Source organism: Lates calcarifer, linkage group LG7_1, assembly GCF_001640805.2.
Source record: "Lates calcarifer isolate ASB-BC8 linkage group LG7_1, TLL_Latcal_v3, whole genome shotgun sequence".
NCBI classification, from domain to species: domain Eukaryota; kingdom Metazoa; phylum Chordata; class Actinopteri; family Centropomidae; genus Lates; species Lates calcarifer.
This window is the reverse complement of record NC_066839.1, coordinates 21,344,739-21,357,742: the sequence shown is the minus strand read 5'-3', so window position 1 is coordinate 21,357,742 and position 13,004 is coordinate 21,344,739. Positions and strand designations below refer to the sequence as shown.

At 42.3% G+C, this 13,004-nt stretch overlaps 1 protein-coding gene across 7 annotated transcripts in view; it reads left to right on the top strand.

The window, feature by feature from the left end:
* Positions 1–13,004, top strand: part of epha7 (eph receptor A7) — an 85,649-nt gene that overhangs the window by 12,021 nt on the left and 60,624 nt on the right. For all 7 annotated transcript variants that reach the window (XM_018699664.2, XM_018699662.2, XM_018699666.2 and 4 more), the window contains exon 4: positions 7,405–7,560. In XM_018699664.2, the coding sequence (XP_018555180.1) occupies positions 7,405–7,560 (156 nt within the window). The remainder of the gene's footprint in view (positions 1–7,404; positions 7,561–13,004) is intronic.

Sequence of the window (13,004 nt, the reverse complement as noted above, 5' to 3'; positions counted from 1 at the left end):
CTTTGATCTGTGCTGTGCACAGCCAAGCAGGCATTTCCTTCGGGTTTTCTTTGCTTAGAGGGCAAAGCTGCATGCCCTCCAACATAGTGTAAGGGAATGCTAATCTTCTCTTTGTTTCTCATGGAAAGCTACTTATCTCCTGCTAAGCACAGGTACCTCGGCTGAATGGACTGATTGTCTGTATGTGTGGAGTGCAGCAGCAGCCAGAGAGAGTCATTCCAAATATGTGTGGGGTGGAGGGAGGATGTAGCACATTATGACATCAGATTCTTTAACATGTTTTAGTGGCTCTTTTTTCTCTTCTTTAGCTTCATTGTAACTATGTCCTAGCTTCCTCTGTTGTAACCAAGCCCACTGGACGTGGTTGGTGAGCTTGTCTGGAAGGGGTCTGACATTGAGAAACTCTCTCTCCACCCTGTGAAGAGATTTTCAGCACCACCTCAGTTCTTTTCCTTTTCTTTGTGTGTTCTGCCACTGTTTCCCGGCGCTGGGTCGGCACCTTGCTTCTCATAAGCAGGAGATTAACATGTCTGCAGGCAAAAACTCTCTCTCTCTTTATTGGTAGAAAAAAAGAAGATTTAGAGTGGTGCAGTGCACTTGGAGGAAGAAGAAAAAAAAAACAAACACCTGCTGCTGCCTTTGTTACTCCTGTGATCAGACTGAAAAACAAGACATGTACATATATGTGAAAAATTAAAACAGTAAAGCAAAAGAATTATTTAGCATAATATTAGAATACTCCTAAATACAGTTTAGCTGATGCAAAGAGCTGCAGTAAGGTGAAGAAATAATTCATGTCTTCCTTCATTCCATGTGCGCTGGATTTCTCCAAAACCTTTGGCAGCTACACAAGTCCACACATCACCTGCATGGTGAGATCAGTTGAGCTGTCCTTTGGCTTTTCAAGTAGAAGAAATGTACTCAGCTAGAATTTTTTCCCAGGTCTGCCTGCCCGTGTTGCTCTGAAATTACTCACAAGATGTACTGCCTCATACATTGCAGGGGAAAACACCACAGGCTTTAGTCCGTAAAAGTGATGCAGCCATAGTTCAGCATGCATAAAATGCCAGTAAACACACTCTGATGAATGTCCACACCAGGGCCTATTTATTGAGGCAAAGAACATAAGTCACATCTAATAAAAGCTACACACATGGGCCCGAGGCTACATTAATGCATAAGAAATAAGCTCTGTGTGAGCTATTGACATCCTTCTGTATAATCGCAACGTACGGTCATGGTCCTAATCGTATGCCCTGAAAGTAAAACTGAAAAACATAACGCAGGAGTTGGGTTTTTAAATAGCATTTCATGGTTGTCTGAACATCCAACTAGACACAGGGCATTTTGAAATAGCTGACAGAGAACGTTCATGGCAGTATTAACACTGGATTGCAGTGTAATGACAAGTTTGAGGGGGGAAATGCCTTTGTTTTTTACAGTGTATGTAGCATATATATTTTATGTATCAAATATATGCTTTCAGCAACAACCAAAATGTGTCCATAGCACTATTGTCTCAGACACTGTATGGAGAGATAAACATGCCAAGAAGCCAAAAACAATGAGCAATGTATGTGGTGTGCTATATATATATATATATATATATATACCCTCTGATTAGTGGACAACCTGCTGTACTGTACTGCAAAAAAGTTCCATTTTTGATTTGATACCAAATCTCTGTAAACTGTATAGAAGTAGGAACATTTCAAACAATATCAAACCCTCAGAGGGTAGCTGTGCATTGGGTGAGAATCAGACAGAGACAGAGGAAAAGATGCAAGGGGGAAATATACTTATAAAAACCACAGACGACAGGCTCCTCATCGTACCAGGCCTGTGTTTAGAGTTGATATTTAGAAAGACATTTCCCTATCAGACTAGCAGTAGCTTTACGGAAAGCAATGGTATTTTTTGGAAATAAGAAAATGAACTGTTTCCTTTATCACGCTTGACCCGTTCCACCTGGCATTCATCAGCGACGGGGCCTGCATGTTGGTCCTGTCGGCCGCTCTCCTCCCTCTGCCTCTTTATCACTCTAATGGGGTGCTATCTGCAGGCTGTTCTCTCCGGGTCTCCGCAGCCCCACTCGGCTCCCTTCAGCGCGCATTACTTTCTACATCCATCCCGACACATGGGCGGATTTAACACATAATCAGGCTGGACGGGAGGGCAGGCCGAGAAGGGGGAAGGCCTGGCCCTGACAGGACTCATCATCCTAGCACCGTAGAGACAGAAAAGCCCCGGCCAGTCAGTCTCACTCTGGCTCTGGCAGTCTGCAAAAAACAGAGGGAATCTCCTGCATTCCCACACTGCAGCTCACTTCGACCCCCCGTCTGCAGCAATATTGAGACAGATGGGGCGAAACTCAATATCCCAGCTGCCCCACTTGGACAAGCCAGTCCCCTCCGAGCCAAGTAGTAATAAGGATTGTAACCTTGGTTGGATTTGTGGGTTGTAAGCAAGCAAGGACACTTCAGTCTTCAGTTTTTCTAAGACAGGGAATCGTCAGAAGTTTTGTGATACTGACACTGTACAATACCAGAACAACACTTTGATTGATTCTTTACTTTCTTTACTTTTTGTAACCAGTCCCAGCACAGACATAGAAAAGCAGCAAACTACACAGCAAACGGAAAACAGAAAAAAGAAACAGAAAAGGGCAGAATTTGAATCTGATCTGTCAGCAAAGGCACAAAATTAACTGAGGGAATAAAATGGTGCCACGGCGTCACCCTCAGACAGGGAAAATAATTATTTTCTGTTTTGGCCAGGAAGGGATATGCCAGGCTGTCGCATAAAGAGACATCGCGGCACTGCCCCCCCCTCTCCTCCCCACCCATCCTCCCTCTCTGTCCCTCACCCAGAGTGTCATGACACTGCCAAAGCATGAGAGAAATTGGATGTAATTCAAGAATGTTAAGAAGCTCAGCTGAGAATAAAAAGAAATAAACGGAGATCTTACAAAAATACAGAAATCCGTTCTCCCTTTTTTTGTGTATGTATGTCTGCATAAGATAAGGCGACTTTGTTTTACTCACTGGGCCAGTGTGTGCTGTGATTGAGACACTACAGTCACAGGAGCATTTGATTATCTCTATCCCACTACTCTGTGGACCTCTCCTTTCTCAGGCTCCTCTTCCACTCTCTGTATAAAATTGCTGACTGCAGCTTGTCCCCCCACGCATCGCTGAATGAAAGTGCTTGACCACTGGAAGGGAAATTACAGATGCTGGTTCTGTAGCCTGCCGAGGAGCTGGCTGGAATGTAAGACTTTTTTTTTTTTTTTTTTTTTTTTTTTTTTTGGTCTGTGAAACCTCAACCCACTTCTCTAAAGGACTGACTAATTTCTCAGTGTCGTAAATAAGCTGGCTGTTGTGTCTGCCGCTGAGTGTCAACAAGCACAAGCCATTAGCTGCTCCTTATCTGTGTCTGAAGAAGACCAGACTTACATAAATTGGCCCGTTTTCAGGGAGTTATACACTTCATCCTTTCAAAAACAATTACACATTGGACTGTAAGTCCTCTTGTCGAAGTCAGTGCAGGTTGTAAAGAGTCCAGGGTTTTGTACAGTGTTTTAACATGTTTGTGCGTCAGTGTTTGCCAGTAAGGTGTCAGTCATTTTGTCAATAGAGAGGCTACTGGATAAACAGACTTGGTGTAATTGCTTTGTAGATATTTCCACTCAGAAGGAAAAGTGGTGCTGCAGGGACAGTTGACAAAGAACCTCTCACTCACTATCATCCCATCTCAGTGTCTCAGACTGAGAGCGAACTCTTTTCAGCATCTGGTGCCAGGAACGGGAACTCGCCAGCAGCAAGTCAGTGTGCAGTCGCTGGGAGAGGAATGCCGGGCCGGGAAGGCTGTGTTTGTACTTGTCACTCAATGCACTGCCGGTGGTGGGGAGAGCTGCAGAAACACTTAGGTGCCTGTGTCATACAGACATTTGATTTTTGAGGCCTTATTTGCCGCCTTGTTGCTTCTGTAAACATTTCCGGGTGCCAAAGCCAGTCGGATGCACCGATAAACACATGGACTGTCACTGAAGAAAACACGGAAAATGAACTGCATTTCTGAGCATGAGTTAAAGGACAAGTGCAGTTTAATCAGAATGGAGGCCTTATTTTTATAGTTCTGGCCATCATTTCTAAAAATGATAAAACCAGTGAATTTACTGCAGTACTTTCTCAGAATGGGGAACACGGCAACATGGTGAGAGTGAAGTTCAGTCGAGGCAAGAAAGACAGTCAGACAATCATACAGGTTAAAAACAAGCCGGCAGTTCCATTAGCAGTGGTGCCAGCAAGAGCGGAAATGATCAGTCGACATAATCAACGATGTCGATTATAAAAAAATTGTTTGTATGTTTAAACTTTAAATACATTTCAAGGAGACCGGACCAGAAAATGAGGACTGATGTTACGTCTCACTTAAATGAAATTGTAGCACCTCAGGTTAACCTTAACGATCTATGCGCACGCTAGGAAGCACCAATCGTAGCATGTAGCATATCCAAAATGTCAGGGAGAAACTCAGCTAAAAGCCTCTACCAAGCCTTGCCATGCAAACGAAAACACAATTCAAAGCCCAAGCAATTATATGGGCACGTAACAAAAACAGGAAAACAGCGCATGTCCACTTTAGTGCTTCTGCTAATTTCACCACTTCAAGCTAACCACAAACAAGCTGCGACGAAAACTTGATGAGCTAGCAGCCAAAGAGTAGCAAAAAAAAAAAAAAAACTTCACACAACCATAAAGTATGTCTTACCTTTGCTGTTGTTGCATGAAGACGAAGGTTTTAGAGTGAAGTATGCACTCTTCCTGCCATATACTACCTTTGGCTTTACTTCCCTCTGGAAAGGTGAATTTACTCTGATAAAGTAACACGTATCTTAATAATCTCACATGTCTTAGCTTTCTTTTGAGACCAAGATTATACATACTGCCCTTGTAGTTGTGAAGATATACTCCATTTATTTTGGGCGTAGTCATTTTGGACAGGAGGCAGAAAAAATAGGCCTCGTGATGAAGAGGTTAAAAACACTGGTGGAGGGAAACACCTCTTAGCAGTTTAGTTTTGATTTGATTTTGATTTGTGAGGGCCACCCACAGGTGCAGTTGTTGCTGTGGCAACACAGAAGCATGAGCAAAACATTATTCAGATTTTTGCAGGTCAAAAAACATATTGAGGATTTTTGTTAGGCCTGTGAAAATCTAAATAATGCCCCTCTCCTTCACAGTACTTTGTACTTGCTCTAATCTGTACTGTGGATCCCCTCGTTTGCTGGAGTGGTGGGTGCGTTGAAGATAGGCCAGGTCCCTACCAGGCTTTCCCCCTCCGCATGTCGGCCACCCAGCAGATGAGCTCTCAAAAACCCAAAGGCAAACAGACTTGCTGGCTTATCAGAATGTTTAAACAGCACGGTGTGGTGGGGGGAACGCAGTGTCTTAAACGGGATCCAGCCAGTCTTTAAGCTGCTGGAAAAAAGCCCTTCAGTGTCATTATCAAAATGCATGTTGGAGTGTTTACACACGTATCAGATACTGTCGTTAGTCATGGTTTACTTTACTGTTTGTCCACTCATCAGAACTGTACATACAGTAAAAAGCTGCTAAATATGATGATTAAACACTTGTGGACTGTGAATGTTTCACCTGGTCAGCATTTTAAACCACTGCTCGCAGCCTCCGCACTGCTCTGTTTTCAATTACTAGTCCAAAAAGGAAAAGGAGATTAGAGATAAAGTCATGTTTTTCATCTTTTTTTTTCCTCTTGGAAAAAACAAAGTTCTTGTTTCATGTGGCTGCGACAGTGAGATAAATGGAGAATGACACGGCTTTCTTGCAGTTTGAAATGGGGATACTCTGATCCTCGGCTTCCTCTTCATGCCGCTCTGGAAGTGTTAAAGTGAGAGAACCTGGACTCCTCTTTGCATCTCATTCCTGACCTGTCACAAGAGGTGGTGCTTAAATTACATTAAAAACACAGAGCTGAGCTGAGATCTGTAATGGAGGAAACCCAATATGAAATCATTGCTCGTTTCCTCTAGTGGCTCATGAAAAATGCATTTTTCTATAATCTGATAGTTTTCATGAAGAGCTATTTAGTGTTTTAGAAATCACGTGGCCTAGATTGCAGCTTTGCGCCAGGCTGCATAGCTCTGCTTTGCACCCACAGTCGGTCACTGTGGATTAGCTGACTTCGAGGCTAAAATAGCCAGACCCAGAATAGACATTTTACTCCTTGCTAGTATTTAAACATTAACTCTGCAAATGCATATGATTCACAGTGAGGCTGCTCTGAATCACTGTATTTGTCTTCAGTTAGCTTTCAGTCTTTGTCATTACTTCCTGAGAATAAATTGTAACTAAAAAATGGTGAGTGAGTGAATTAGTTGGGTTTAAGACACAGACAGCAATGATTCTTTTCTTGATTAGTCATATCAGTCTTAGCTTTGTGTACATTGTTGGACAAAGGTAAAATGTTGAAATGATCCATGCGCTCATGCTCGATATGTTTGCTTGTCTCTGTGCTCTGCAGAAGAATGTTTCCCCTCAGACACAGGACTTGTTATAAACAAGCCAGACCCCTTTACTGACCTGAGGATTCATCAGAATAAAAATAGCCTTGTTATTTTCCCCTCAAAGTGAGAGGTTGTAGTTTATCCCTGGGCGAATGCTTCGACATGATGCTGTTTCATGGCTCAGCCTGCTTGATGAAGCCCGGGGGGGGGGGGGACTGGTTCATTCAAATATGAGGCTGCTTCAAGATGTGAACACAATGGTTTGTTCTGTCATGCCCTCCTCATGATGGGAATTCAGGTGTGAAGCGAAGACTTTTTTCCAGACCGTGTTTGTGCTAGACTAAAATCACCCCGAGACATTCAGTGATTTGTTGTAACTGCTGAGATCATCAGTGAATATAATCCTGTGTGAACCTGGCTCAGCTGGGGTTTACCAAATAAAAATCGCTGATGAGAATTCCAGGTACCTGTTGAATTTAGGAGTGGTTCTCTATTAAAATTGTTCTTCCTCAGCTTTGCTGTATAACACATTAGGGAGGTCATGGGTAACTCCCTAATGTGTGAATACATCCAATGCCCCCCACCCATTTTGACCAGAACTGCTGGGATACTGTCTGGCCACAAGTTTGCCGTGTATCAAATTAATTTGTACTAAAATGATTAAACACAAATGTGCACTTGTGCAATATGAACTGTGGCTTTTCTGGAGAAAAAATTGTGTCATTTTCCAGCTGAAATTTCGTCATGCAGAGATTTGGGGGGTGAGATCCTCATATTATACTGTTTATACAAGCAGGGTTTAGAACTTGTTTTTGTCTTTTTCCTCCTCTCTTTCCTGTGGCCTTATTCTTTTTTTCTTCTTCTTCCCTCCACAGCATGCGGTCGTGGTTTCTACAAGTCTTCCTCCCAGGACCTTCAGTGCTCTCGGTGTCCAGCGCACAGCTTCAATGACCGCGAGGGCTCCTGGCGCTGCGACTGCGAGGACGGTTACTACCGAGCACTCTCTGACCCTCCGTCTGTGGCCTGTACAAGTAAGTCTGCCCTGCTTGTTGCTAGGTAAACACGGCACAGACCACTTGCCGGGATCTGAATTTAAACAGTCACACATGCGAGGGAGAAAAAACACAAAACACGCTCTGGTCCCCAGGCCAGACCTGTTTGGTCAGTCTGCCGTGGTCTCATGAAAGCCCCAGATGTGTTCCATAGCAGTTCGTCTGCCTTCCAGTATGTCATTATAATTATGTTTGCAGGCTTGCATGTCTGTTTTCTGTCTTAGCTGGTTGCTAATGATGAGAGGAGCAATTTGCCATTTCCCGTCTGAAAGATTGCAATTACAGTGAGCAGCGGCAGCCCAGGCAGCAGCCTGTGTCTTCATCTGTCCTGGCCAGTGTAACAGTTCTGTGACAACCATCAATGGCTTATTTACACAGGCCGAGGGATTCGGTCTGAAGGGTGGGGCGCAGTTACTTCTGAATTCATTTTCAAACATATTTTATTTCAAGGTGCTTCTGCGTTTTTTTTTTTTTCCCTCCATTGCCATCAGCTGGTGCGCGCAGGGAGCGGCACACCCCAGTGAGGCAATGTTAGAATGTATGCTCTCTGCTTTATCAGGAAATAAACAGCACCCCTAAACATAATCTCTGCACCTTATCTGTGTGCTTTCATTCTACTGATAATGTATCACAAGACTCCTGGATAGGCCCACCGGCTCCTGGCTGAGAGATATACACTTCTGTCATTCTTTTTTTTTTTTTTTTTTTTTTTTGATAGATCTTTATTATTATTCTTATTTTGTTCCATTTTCTGTTGATTAAAAATAACAAAAACAGATGTGCATATGCAGGAAAATCAGCATGCCTAGTTCACATACTGAGTGGTGCCGCTTTTTCCCTGAACACCTAAAGTAGGCCAAGTCAGAATCTCTAGTGTGTGTGGTGTGAGAGAGAGAGAGAGAGAGAGAGAGAGGGAGGGAGGGAGGGAGGGAGAGAGAGAGACTGCTGGTGAGACATTATGCAAGTGGTATTTTATAGGGCTGCATTGGGTTGTCTATGCATTAAATGAGAGAATCATAGAGAGGATTATACAGATTGGAGTTTGGGTGTAGTGTTGTGAATTTCATATGAATAATGAATGTATGTCATTCTGAAGCAGTGTGTTGAGAAACACCTCTGTCTCTGCCTGCCCCAAAGCTCTTTACATTTATTTCAACATATCCTCAGTGCACAGGTGTGTTTATGCTGCCAGATGTGTGTGTGTGTGTGTGTGTGTGTGTGTGTGTGTGTTTGATTCATTCATGAATTATTTGGTAGTTTTTCAAAGATTTTTTAATTCCACTTTTGTTGAAGAATAATATTTCTGGTGGTTTATGATTTAAGTGATTATATATTAACAGGAAAAATATTTCAATTACCACACATTGTGAGATAGAGAGATGAAAAAAATGTTGATTTGTAAAGTTGGCTATCTCTCATTATTAATGAGCTGTGATTTCCCACAACCATTATCTATCTTCAAAACATCAGCCTTCTATTTTACATTTTGGTGGCTGTTTTCCTCTCCGTGCTCGACCACTCTGGAAGTAATATTCCTAGTATTTGGGAAAAGAAGCATAATTTAATTTGAGTTTCAACATGGTTAGTACTTAGTCTAATTATGTTCTGAACATGGAGCGTTTCCACTCTGGAAAATTGACAGAACAAGTATACTTAAAATGCTGGTATGCAGACTGAAATCACATTTTAGTCACGTTGATTGACACAGTTGTCCCACAATAGAATAGAATAGAATAGAATAGAATTCCCTTTATTGTCATTATACTGAAAGTACAACAAGATTGGAGAGCTTCTCCTTTACAGTGCAAACATACAAAATATACAGAAACAAAAAATATATATAGAAAAGATATAAAAAACAGTGCAACTCTATATACAATGAGGTATAGGTGTGAATGTGAATGTACACACAATGCATTGCAATGAAAGCTACACACTACTTAAAAACAGGAAAATAAATAAATAAATGAATCGATTAAAAAACTGGCCCATAGTGTGAGCTCTCTACCATAAAATCATCATCAACTCAGCTCTCTGGTATAAACGTACTGTATCTGTTTGCCACTTGTAGTAAGATTCCTTTCACTCTTAAGGTCAGTTCATGGTTCCCGCATCTGCATGCCCACAAGGGTCTGCTTGGATCAGTGTGATGTAAATGTTGTTATCTTTCTAAGTCCATGTGGAGCCTGTGCAGACGTCAGTCAACATGCAGCCTAAAATTTGACTTTGCACTGACTGTGTGCACACTGACTGTGAAGCCAAGTACTTGCTGTCATGAGGTTGCATCATGTTCTCTGTGCGCATGTGCGGAATGTGTCCGTACGCGTAGCCCCGACTGTACTAAGAACAGAAGCACGACCGCAGTCTGCATCCGTCAACGGGCAAGCTGAGACCATGAACTGGTTTAGTCAGGATACCAAATGATAAAGTAACTGACTCCAGGAGAGTGAAATCCCATTATCCCATAATTGTCTCTTGTGACAACAGTGGGCATTGTTGAGTAAAAGTTACATAGTCTTGCTTTAGGTAAGGAGGCGCACAGTGTAGCTGCTTCTGTCCCCGCGAAGGAAATCAGTCCGCTAAATTTGAACACATTCAAGTTCCCTATGAAACTCAGATTTATCTGTTTAATTCCATCTCCACCACCATCTGACACAAACAAGGACATAAGTCAGGCTAAACATATCTGAGGCTGGCCAGTGACCACAAACCACCAGTCTCTCAGTGTAGCACATAGGCAGCCATCTAGATCTAGTTCTGAAAGACAGGTCCATTACTCACTTCTTCAACCATCCTAATCAGATGTTAAGGCTACACTCGAACATCTGCCACTGATCAAGGGCAGGACACACATGCAGTGGTTAGAACAGGAGAAAGTTCCCACTTCTTTGCAGTGTCCTCTGGCTGTTCCCTTCTGGGTAATCACCTTGGCCAAGTAGCACAGTAATTACTGAAGTTGGCTAATGCACACTTTCCATTATTCATTTTCATTAACTTCGGGTCTACACTTGATGACCCCATACCATTATATGTAAATATGTATTTTTAACTTGTATGAATAGCTTCACCCAGTGCAATTTTTGCACAGCTTCCTACGTGCATTTCCTCATTCATCGCTGGATTAAGTCAGTGTGACCAATAGTCACTGTGATTCCCTTTTTTCAGGCCTTATCCAGGAAAGAATAGTAATTGAAATGAATTTGCACGGCCTGAACAGACGTGGCTTGATTGACAGATTTTTTTTAATAGGGGTTTGTAAAGCTACCATATTGTAGGCCTTAGCAAAACAGTGAGATGGATCTCTGGCACGCAGAGATTAAGAATGTGTCTATGAGGATTTGAGAGGAAATGAGATGAAGATGTAATGTGGGGACATGAAAAGCCAAATCCATGCTGAATAAAGATGAGAGAAGAAGTTCCAAAAACATAGTTACAAATACATTGTTTCCCAAGTGGTATGTGCTGAGAGGGGGTGGAAAGAAGAAATGCTTTTGTCTGATGAATGTTTGTCCATGCCATTCAAATGCAAAGCAGTGAGAAAATGAGATATATAGGGATGGGTATGGGGAGGCATTTTTGCCAGAGGCTAGGCACAGGCTGAAGTTGTTGACAGGCTGGGGAGTGGACATCAATCATGCAACAGCTGGGATCAGTGCTGGTGCTAGCGAGGGGCTGAAAAGAGTAGTTGAGAGTGGTCGTCTCCTCCCCCCAGACCCTACCACCCAACTTAAAAATGTGCCACCTCAACAAGATATCCGCTGTAGGGTCCATCTTGCCTGAAGGGGCTAATGAAAAGGCAACAGACTGCGGGGGCTACTGCTGCCACCAAATATCAGAACTTTGCTAAGCTCATCATCGAAAATCTTACTGATCCTACTGAAGCTTCAACCCAGATTCACTAAAATGGTAACGCAGGTGTAATCCACCTGTGTCTTATTTTTGTCTTTTTGGTCTTCACACTAGGGCTGGGTGATATATAGCAAAAAATATGATCATGATTTTTTTCCCCATTATTGATCAATATCAGTAGTTCCTCATAATGACTGAAGCCTAAAGAAACCAGTGGGCTCATTGGTTAAACTTTGAGAATATAATTTATTAATAAAAACACAATAACAATTTACTATGCAAACATGTTTTATCCTTATGCCTTAACTATAAACATTAAATATTAAGTTGTGGAGTAAGTTATCAAAAAATGTAAACAAAACAAAAACATGTGACGACTGCGACCACAGATTTCTTTGATAGGACCTTCTCTGTAGAGGTGAAAATTAGATGACCAGCAGTTTGTGAAAAGTATTTCCTGTCTGGAAGTTCGTACCTACAGTCCAGCTCTTTAACCACTTTCCTGAACCCATCTTTCCCTACTGTGCTCAGGGGCATCATGTCTTTAGCTAAGAAGTAGGAAACTCTGTTTGTTACATCCACACTTCACTTTTCATATGAGGCAACGGTTGCAAAAGTTGGCACAATAGATGTCTTGGTACAGCCCTTCTAGGACTTGGTGTGGACGGACAAACAGCATTTCCATCCTCTCTGGGGGGTCCCTGGGATCAAACCTTTTCAGGTGAACAGATATGTTGCCTTTCCATCTTTGTTGGTATCAACTGGCGACATGTTTGGCCTGTCAACTATTTTTCCTGTTTGGAAGATCATGTGGGTTCTTCTACTGTTTTGCAACAGAAGCCTGTACTTTGACACGTTAGGCAAAAGCTGCTGCCTGACTGGCTGTTGTTGCATTAATGCTGCCGTGTGATAGGTTGTTAGAATAAAAATGCCCTGAGCCTATCGTCTTAATTGCCACAAATTTTATTGCGACTATCTCCACAGTTAGTTTTGTGCTTTAGTCATTTAAAGACAAGATGTGGTTGTAAAGTTTTGTTGCTCTGTTGCTCCTGCAGTGCTCTGTGTGTGAACTGTGAGGCAGCTAAAAAAAAATGTAACAACTCATACACTGACATTCTGTGAGTTGATGACCAGAGACGATGACCACCGTGCAGTTCCACAGTGCTCTTAGCAAATGCTTCTTGGCAGCAAAACTTCATTTTTGCATATGCTATCTCAGTGAAATCTCTGAGCTCTCAGCTTATGCAGCTGAAGTGCCCAAAAATGTGTGTATTGTTCTAACACAGTCTTAGTGATTCCCTTTAATTTTTTATTCCTGTCCACGTGCCATCATTCACTCCAGGACTGAGGGTGAAATGGAATTTCAGCTCACAGCCCACATTTTGTGCGAGTAGCAAATCCAATATTGAATTCAGCATGGTATTGAAGTAGTATTGAAATTTTGGTTATTACAACAACAGCAGTGAAGCCCTTCAGCTTTAAAAAAAAAAAAAAAATCTTCTTCAAGCTCTTCTCCTCTTCAGCATGGCTTCCCTCATACAGGTTCTGCTGCAGCCACATCATTAGAGGCTAGG